Here is a 10,384-nt window from a genome sequence, read left to right as displayed (position 1 = left end):
GGATAACCCCAACGACATTGATTATTAAGCAAAAAACAGGTTTTTAGACATTTTTTTGAGGAGATTACCTTTCAAACGAAGAATAATAAACGTGAAATATCACCACTTGGTATACATGAAGTATTCAGACCCTTTTACTTCAAAAGACTTTGGGAAGCAAACCTTTGAACGCTACAAGCTGCCCGGCATGGCAACCAATGGGAGTTTCTCCCCATTCTTCTCTGCAGATCTCTGATAAGCTCTTGTTTCAGGATTGAACGGGACTGCGGGCGCCTCACTGCAACAGCTATTTTCCAGGTCGTCTCAGAGACCTTTTGGTTTAAGTCGGCGTCTCCTGGCTGGCCACTCAAGGAGACCATTCAGAGGCGAGCCTCTGTAACCCGAAAGCCAGTCGCTGCTAGTTGTCTCCTGGCTGTATGTTTAGGGTCGTTGTCCTGGTGGAAAGTAAACCTTCGCCCCCGCAGTCATGAGGTAACCTGAGCATCCCTTGGAAGCAGGTTTTCATCAAGGATCTCTCTGTATGTTTCCTGCTCCGTTCATCTATCCCTCAATCCTGGGACTAGTCTCCCAGTTTTCCTGCCGCTGCATAACATGGCCCCACAGGCATGATGCTGTCACCACCATGCTTCCCCAACAACGTTGGAACGGCCACGGCCGATAGTATTAGAACGCAGCAAGTGATGAACTCCGCGTGCCTGGTTTCCTCCAGGAAATGTGACGCTATAAGGCATTCAGGCCCAAAAAGAGTTCCAATCTGGTTTCATCAGGGACCAGAGGAATTCTTGTTTTCATGTTCGAAGAGTTCCAGTGCCTTTAGTGGCCTTTTGGAAACGACTCCAAGTGAGAGCGGTCGACATGTGCCTTTTTTACTGAGGGAGGGGCTTCCGTCTGGCCACTCTACCATAACAGGGCAACTGAGGTATCATTGTGTGTAGATTGTTGAGGAGGGAAGAAACTATTTCATCCATTATAGAATAAGTAGTAGTAGTGGTAGTAATATAATAATATTAATAATAATAACAATAATAATAATATTAGTAGGGAAGAAACTATTTCATCCATTATAGAATAAGTAGTAGTAGTGGTAGTAAGATAATAATAATAATAACAATAATAACAATAATAATAGTAGTAGTAGTAGATATTTTAAGTAATAAGCATGCACATGAATGTAATTTATTTCACTCACATCACCATTAAGTAGTGTTTTAAGTAATGTATTCATGAAACACTGATTCACTGATTACAATGTGTGTTCACACATGTAAATATGCTATAATTAGGCCTCCGAGTGGCGCAGTGGTCTAAGGCACTGCATCGCAGTGCTAGCTMTAGAGTTTCTGGGTTCGAGTCCAGGCTCTGTCGCAGCCGGCCGCGACCGGAAGACCCATGGGGCGGCGCACAATTGGGGCGGCGCAACGTCGTCCGGGATAGGGGAGGGTTTGGCCGGCAGAAAGTTCTTGTCCCATTGTGCTCTAGCGACTCCTGTGGCGGGCCGGCGCAGTGCATGCTGACACAGTCGCCAGATGCACGGTGTTTCCTCCGACACATTGGTGCGGCTGGCTTCCGGGTTAAGTGGGCATTGTGTCAAGAAGCAGTGCGGCTTGGCAGGGTTGTGTTTCGGAGGACGCATGGCTCTCGACCTTCACCTCTCCCGAGTCTGTACGGGAGTTGCAGCGATGAGACAAGACTGTAACTACCAATTGGGGAGAAAAAGGGTTAAAAGTAACAAAAAACAAAACAAATGAATACAAAATATAAGAAAATGCTATAATTAGTGTAGGTTATRTTTTCCCATTGTGTTTGCCTGTAGGGTATATTATTGTGAAGCGTTTATTAGCAAGAGAGGCAGGGATGGTTAAGCGGGGGTTTGAATAGGAGGAGGAGGAGGAAAAGGAGGAGGAGGTGGAGAGATGGAGGAGTGTGAAGGATAGGAGGGGAAATGGAGTGATGGAAGAGGGGAGTGTGTTTTTCAGATGAATAGAGTAGCTGTGTGACAGACGGGACTTATCACAGATGAGATTAGACAAGCCTCTTACAGAACGATACACACATAACAACCTGCATTAATAACACAATAACAGCAGACACACACACACGACCACAAGGCCTTCATTTATTTAAACACACGAACACGGCTGTTAGAACTCAACACCAACACAACCACACCACACATTAATAAAGACGACACACCGTCCTCTCCTCTTGCCAATTGCAGTTAAGCCCATTTCTAAACTTGTATTGGCTATTCTATCTCAGTGTCATTTCTCTAATCACAATCGCACTGGATTGGTCAATAGTAGAATTAGCGGATTTACATCCCCCAGATGTCTTTTTTGTTCTGACAAATTTGGATTAGGTTGTAAAGTTTCGGATGGGGACATGTTGAGGCAAGCCGTTTGATTTAGATTCCAATGAGTTGTCTTCGTCTGCTTGCCAGTTGCGCACACCAGTCTCTGTTTGCCATACTGTTCTCTGTTGTGTTACCAAGGTCAAGTAAGAAGCTTCACGTCGTTTTGCATATTGCCTGTGTACATTAGACCAACAAGAGACAGGGCAGTTTATGAATTCGGTCATGAGATTGTAATAACACAGGTTATTATCTCATTGTCTTTGTCGATGCGTGCATCCACTCACTGTTCAGTCTCCTTCGCCAGCACTGTCCTCATATCAGTCTACTCTACACCACAATCGCAAACACGTCCTCACTCAATTACTCAGTCTATAGAGAGTCCCTGATCTTGAGAGGGACTGGAACTTTTGAATATATGTTACTTCCAGTGTTCTGCTGACCTCTACTGCTGAGGGCCCTACTCTTATGTTGACTATACTCAACAGATGGTGTGTGTGGCCATTCTGAAATAATTTAGTGCCAGGCCAGGGCAAGGAGTGAGGCTGCAGCGGTAGGGTAGGGTTTGGGCTCTGCTGGGTCTCACTGTTGTCCCCAGCCCTCCTATCTGGGAGTCATGCCTTAGGTTGGCCAATCAGACAACTCAAGGACACACACACAGTGCCACACACACACACACACTTCAACACACACATAACAAGAGAGAAGAACGCCAGACACAGTCCATCTCTGCTCACACGCACACAACACGTTCACATCCCCTATTTCTATCCACACACATACACACCACACAACACAACACACACACACACACAACACACACACACACACACACACACACACACACACACACACACCACACACACACACACCACACACACACACACACACACACACACACACACACCACACACACACACACATTGAATCCAGATTAAAACCACTACCATCCAGCAAGCTAGCGCCATCCCAGCCCACCCCAGCGGCCTCTCTGGTCTCTCTGTCTCTCTGTCTCTCTGTCTCTCTGTTCTTCTGTCTCTCTGTCTCTCTCTGTCTCTCTGTTCTCTGTCTCTGTCTCTTCTTCTCTCTCTCTCTCTCTCTCTCTCTCTCTCTCTCTCTCCTCTCTCTCTCTCTCTCTCTCTCTCTCTCTCTCTCTCTCTGCATGCATGTTTGCCGTTATGACTTCTGTAAAAGCTCACTCCTCTGTCATTACAAATCTGAGAGTGTAATCTGCACTGAGATGGCATTAGCAGGAGGGATTAGTGACAGATAAAGGGCCATAAGCTTGGCAGCAGCTCTTTGTTAGAGTTAACCCAGCAGATGGAGAGAGAGCGATAGCACGGCCCTCCTCATCCCTCCCTCCGACCTCCTCCGCCCTCACAGTCGCACAGCAGATGCCTGCTGACTCTACCAGCCACTAAGCTGCTGCAATAAACGGCAAATAACACCCTGAAAAAGAAGCAGAGAATCATCTTTGATATGTGTTGGGCCAGATGTTTCCGGAGGGCAAATTAGCAGGCTTTTGGGTTTAAATAGGAGTAATCTTCCGGGATGCCGCCTGCGCTTTTCTACTCTTCAAAAGAATTCCATGAGCTTTTGGATGAAAAAAGACTAAATGGATAGTGAGGGATATGGGGTGTGTTTTCGAGTGTGGACAGGCAGGCGGAAAGGAGGTGTTTGTGTTTGTGTGTGTATTTGTGCCAACAACAACAAAAAACTGTATCCCCTTTCGGGAGGAATGGCTGGAGCTTTTAAATAAATCTGAATGATGTGGAGATTTGAGATTTGAGGGATTGGGCTTTTAGATGGTCCTGTCAGGGACGCCTTTGTACACTGTGCTTTACCGTTCAACGTGTGTTTCCTGTCTGCCGCTGGGTGGGAGTGACGTTCACCGCCGGTAAATAACATCCAACTTAAATGTCAGGGTTTTGACAGGGGTGTCTATGTTGGGTATCGGCGTGCCGTGTGATCTGAAGGTCTCTGTCTCTCTCAGTGGAGGGTAAGAGAGAGCAGACCTGGCCCACAGGTGCCAGTGAGTCACACACACAGCCTTAACAGTCAACTTGGTCAGTCTGTGTCCGGATGAGTGTACGACTGCATGTGTGTGTGTTTCCCTTCTGGTTGTGTGTCTGTCATGTATTGACCTGACAGGGGTAATGCCAGTGTTTATTCTGGATGGCCTTAGAGCTATTTACATCCAATTAGTTGATCTCTTGAAGAGATGGAGCACATCTGCCAATCTGACAAACAGATTTACCGTTGAACAATTCACACGATCACAAGTTTCTTAGTCAATTCAATTTTTGATTTCCATTTTTCTGTGAAACTCAAAATAAACACATATATTTACACTTATACCACTATTCCCAACACATTTTTTTTTGCCCTTTCATTTTTTTGTTTTTCTGTAAATATTGAAAAACCTGTCATTCTTAACTTAGGCAAGTCACGTTTAGAACCAAATTCTTATTTCTTACAATGACTAGCCTACCAGCGGAACAGCCGCGTTAACTGCCTTGCTTCGGGGCAGAACAACAGATTTTTACCATGTCAGCCCAGGGATTTCGATCTAGCAACCTTTTGGTTACTGGCCCAACGCTCTAACCACTAGGCTACCTGCCGCCCCATAGGCTACCTGGCAGCTTCATTAAATAGTATCTGCAAAACACCAGTCTCAACGTCAACAGTGAAGAGGCGACTCCGGGATGCTGGCCTTCTAGGCAGAGTTGCAAAGAAAAAGCCATATCTCAGACTGGCCAATAAAAATGAAAGATTAAGATGGGCAAAAGAACACAGACACTGGACAGAGGAACTCTGCCTTAGAAGGCCAGCATCCCGGAATCGCCTCTTCATTGTTGACGTTGAGACTGGTGTTTTGCGGGTACAATTTAATGAAGCTGCCAGTTGAGGACTTGTGAGGCATCTGTTTCTCAAACTCGACACTCTAATGTACTTGTCCTGTTGCTCAGGTGTGCACCGGGGCCTCCCACTCCTCTTTCTATTCTGGTTAGAGCCAGTTTGCTCATTCTGTGAAGGGAGTAGTACACATCGTTGTACCAGATCTTCAGTTTCTTGGCAATTTCTCGCATGGAATAGTCTTCATTTCTCAGAACAAGAACAGACTGACGAGTTTCAGAAGAAAGGTCTTTATTTCTGGCCATTTTGAGCCTGTAATCAAACCTGCAAGTGCTGATGCTCCAGATACTCAACTAGTCTAAAGAAGGCCAGTTTTATTGCTTATTTAATCAGTACGACAGTTTTCAGCTGTGCTAACATAATTKAAAAAAAGGGTTTTCTAATGATCAATTAGCCTTTTAAAATTATAAACTTGGATTASCTAACACAACGTGCCATTGGAACACAGGATTGATGGTTKCTGATAATGGGCCTCTGTAATGTAGATATTCCATAAAAAATCTGCCATTTCCAGCTACAATAGTCATTTACAACATTAACAATGTCTACACTGTATTTCTGATCAATTTRATGTTATTTTAATGGACACAAAAGGTGCTTTTCTTTCAAAAACAAGGACATTTCTAAGTGACCTAAAACTTTGAACGGTAGTGTATATATACATAAAAAACAAATTCCTAATATTTCCCCTCATTGAGTTTTTAATAGGAACATGCTCTTCTGTGTGTCTCTCCAGACCTGCTGTCATCCCTGTCCTCCGGGGGCTATCTGAACGACCATGAGGCTGTGACCAAGGCCTTCGCTGAGGCCAGGCAGATGAAGGAGCAGCTGAAGAGAGAACAGCAGGTGTTGGACGCCAAGGTGGCCGCCGTCAACAACCTCAGCCTCAACAACGGGCGCTCCGACAAGGTCAGATATGTCAGTAACATCCCTTAACTTACAACTATTCTTTTTTTTAAACACAACCCACATGCCTTCTGTCCTCTATACTACTAACAGGAGATAACCGCGTACCATGCACATTGATTTAAGAATTAGAAAAATTATAAATTCCTCCTCTAGAAAAGTAGCTACATTCATGATAAAAAAAAATATATTTATAAATAATAAAACAAAATAAATACAAAAAACTGACCCTGCACTTGCACTTGACCAACCCTACATCCCCAGACACTCTCTAGATAAGCGTGTCTGACAAAGTACTTGAATGCACAATATACTATATTACCCTAACAATGTGATGTAATATGATACAATATGTTTGAATTTAATGTCATATTTTAGTATAACATCACCATTTTGTAAAATATATTACGACACAATGGATTATGTAATATGATAATAGCACGATACATTAAGAGGAAATGGAAATTCAACATTATGTTGTTAATACTATCAAAAACGGTTATAATTGTCAATAACATGTGTAATATGAGCAGTACAGGTAAATTGGCCAGTATAGAGAAACCCTTGACTTGAGGTAATGAGTGTGTGTGTGTGTGTGTGTGTGTGTTGTGTGTGTGTGTGTGTGTGTGTGTGTGTGTGTGTGTGTGTGTGTGGTGTGTGTGTTGTGTGTGTGTGTGTGTGTGTGTGTGTGTGTGTGGTCTGTGAGGCGTGTCTGGGGGCAGGGTGGGTGTTGGGGAGGCTGGAGGAAGACGGTGGAAGGAAGGACAAAAGGGGGAAAAGCGTGCAGGGAGGGAGGCAGGAGGAGGGCACGGGGAGCCTGCTAGCGAAGCGTCGGATTGTGAGAACGCTAATGCAAGTGACGGCGCCCGCTCCTCGGCAGCGTGGCTAAATTGTTGGTTATTTGTTAACCACATGGGAGTCAGCTGGTGCACACACAGAGCACACCCACGCAAGGCGTGCACACACACCACACACACACTAACACACACACACACACGACACACACACACACACACACACACAAAAACCACCAAACCCAAACAACAAACAAACAACACACACACACACACACACACACCAACAGTAGCACACCACACACACACACACACAACACACACACCACAAGCACGGCCAGCGTACTGGGAATCTTAAAAGAGCCATGCTGCACTGCTAACATTCCAACTGCTCTCCTCTCTCTCATCTCTCTAACTCTCTGCCTCTCTCTCTGTGTGTCTTCTTTTCCTCCTCTCCTGTCACATTTTGGCAGGAGTCCCTATACCTAAAATGGACAATTTTGTATTTAAAAGCAAGTAATTTATTCAGAGTTGACTTTCAATGTGAACCCCATAGCCATAGCTCCATAGGGACCTGACAGGTCCACTCCTCTCTGCCCAGCTCGCCCCTAATCCCCTGGGGTTATAATTGTTCTGATTGCTGGGTGGATGGATGAAGCTGGATGATTGCTGGGTGGATGAAGCTGGATGAACAACATTAGAATAATAATCCTCCTCTTCTCTGTCGGCCAGTCTCAGTCCTCTATAGTTTAAAATAGAGCAGACTATGATCAGTTGACTTATAACACATGAATAGAACAATGTGTAGGTTGGCTATTTTACTGTAACTCATGACACTGACTGAAGGTTACTGCTGTAACACTTGATGCCTGGGTGTTAGTTTTATACGGTACAGTGCAGTACCTAGTATAGTTTATTAGTTAAACAACATGAATTACAATGAATAGTTTTGCTTTCAGTTTCTTAACCTCTCTAGGGTATGTGGGACGGTAGCGTCCCACCTCGTCAACAGCCAGTGAAACTGCAGGGCGCCAAATTCATAACAACAGAAATCCCATAATTAAAATTCCTCAAACATACATGTATTTTACACCTTTTTAAAGATACACTTGTTGTAAATCCAGCCACAGTGTCCGATTTCAAATAGGCTTTACGACGAAAGCAAACCAAACAATTATGTTAGGTGAGTGCCTATTCACAGAAAAACACAGCCATTTTTCCAGCCAAAGAGAGGAGTCACAAAAAGTAGAAATATAGATAAAATGAATCACTAACCTTTGATGATCTTCATCAGATGACACTCATAGGACTTCATGTTACACAATACATGTATGTTTTGTTCGGTAAAGTTCATATTTATATCAAAAAATCTCAGTTTACATTGGCGCGTTATGTTCAGTAGTTCCAAAACATCCGGCGATTTTGCAGAGAGCCGCATCAATTTACAGAAATAGTCATCATAAATGTTGATGAAAATACAAGTGTTACACTTTGAATWTTAGATCCACTTCTCCTTAATGCAACCGCTGTGTCAGATTGCAATAATCTGAGTATGGCGCTAAGACGACAAATCAACCCAAAGAGATATGCTCCATGTTGGAGTCAACATAAGTCAGAAATAGCATTATAAATATTCACTTACCTTTGATGATCTTCATCAGAATGCACTCCCAGGAATTTCAGTTCCACAATAAATGTTTGTTTTGTTCGATAATGTCCATCATTTATGTCCAAATTCCTCCTTGTTGTTCGCGCGTTCAGTACACAATCTAAACTCACGACGCGCGTGCAAGTCCAGCGGAAAGTACGGRCGAAAAGTCCAAAAGGTTCCGTTACAGTCTGTAGAAACATGTCAAACGATGTATAGAATCAATCTTTAGGATGTTTTTAACATAAATCTTCAATAATGTTCCAACCGGAGAATTCCTTTGTCTTCAGAAATGCGATGGAACGCAGCTAACTCTCACATGAGCGCGCATGGTCAGCTCGTGGAAACTCTGGGAGAGACCTTACTCAATCTCCTCTCATTCGCCCCCACTTCACAGTAGAAGCATCAAACAAGGTTCTATAGACTGTTGACATCTAGTGGAAGCCTTAGGAAGTGCAACATGACCCCATTTCCACTGTATCTTGGATAAGCAAAGAGTTGAAAACCTACAAATCTCAGATTTCCCACTTCCTGGTTGGATTTTTTCTCAGGTTTTTGTCTGCCATATGAGTTATGTTTTACTCACAGACATAATTCAAACAGTTTTAGAAACTTCAGAGTGTTTTCTATCCAAATCTAATAATAATAATATGCATATCCTAGGATCTGGGCCTGAGTAGCAGGCAGTTTACTCTGGGCACGCTTTTCATCCGAACGTGAAAATACTGCCCCCAACCCCAAAGAAGTTAAACGACTTCCACACCTCAACTTATTTTCAACTCTGACTTAGAGAAAGGCTTTTGGGTCAAACACAGCCATGCTGTCTTTCTCTACCATTGCTATGTCCTAGAAATGATATTTGTTTTACCTGTAGATCCACAGTCAGTAGTACTTTAAGTGGTTATTGATATCAATAAACCCTTCTTCAACCCTTTAAATGGTTTTGGATTGATTGGCTTTGAGGTTGCAGTGAACTTTCCATACTGTCMCGCCCTGGCCATAGAGAGGCTTTTATTCTCTATTTTGGTTAGGCCAGGGTGTGACTAGGGTGGGCATTCTAGTTTCTTTATTTCTATGTTTTCTATTTCTTTGTTTTTGGCCGAGGGTGGTTCCCAATCAGAGGCAGCTGTCTATCGTTGTCTCTGATTGGGAATCATACTTAGGCAGCCTTTTTCCCACCTGTGTTTTTGGGGGTGGTTATTTTCTGTTTAGTCTCTGTTATCTGACAGAACTGTTCGCTTTCGTTTTGTTACTTTGTTCAAGTGTTTCTTTGATAAATAAAATCATGAACACTTTCCACGCTGCGCTTTGGTCCACTCCTTCCGACGACAGGCGTGACACATACATACAATGACACAGACACGGATCAATACTAGCGGTGTTTTACTAAAGAGACAGGGGGTTTTCTGGTGTCACTTGTTTCGCCGTAAGTCATCTCTGCCGCATTTTTCCCTGAAATAGTTTCACGCAGACAAATCCCATTTTGCTCGCTTGTTCTCTCTCTTTCTCACTGTCTCCACTCTCGCTCCCCCCCCTCTGTCTGTCTCGCTCGTTCCCTCTCTTTAGCGATGATATTTATTCAAATCTGATGAATTATCTCTGCTGAACAATTAAATTGTAGTGCTGTAAAACAGAGACATGCATTTCATTAGGCTGGTGCCAGTCTGGCTGGGTCATCTCCTAATGGTTAGGCCAGGGCTGGAGTGTTGTTTTTAAAGATGCGCGGCTTTTGGGATGGATTCTAATCGTATAATTAAGCTGTAAATGCAG

The 10,384-nt window shown here is 43.6% G+C and overlaps 1 protein-coding gene across 1 annotated transcript in view; it reads left to right on the top strand.

Moving 5' to 3' along the window:
- The window catches only part of sox5 (SRY-box transcription factor 5), a 144,130-nt gene that overhangs the window by 123,276 nt on the left and 10,470 nt on the right, over window positions 1–10,384 (top strand). Inside the window, 1 exon segment of the mRNA XM_070438510.1 lies at window positions 5,975–6,175. Coding sequence (XP_070294611.1) covers window positions 5,975–6,175 — 201 coding nt within the window.

This window comes from Salvelinus sp. IW2-2015, unplaced genomic scaffold (genome assembly GCF_002910315.2).
Source record: "Salvelinus sp. IW2-2015 unplaced genomic scaffold, ASM291031v2 Un_scaffold987, whole genome shotgun sequence".
In the NCBI taxonomy this organism is placed as follows: domain Eukaryota; kingdom Metazoa; phylum Chordata; class Actinopteri; order Salmoniformes; family Salmonidae; genus Salvelinus; species Salvelinus sp. IW2-2015.
Note: the sequence above shows the minus strand (reverse complement) of the source record. Positions and strands in the feature narration are given on the sequence as shown.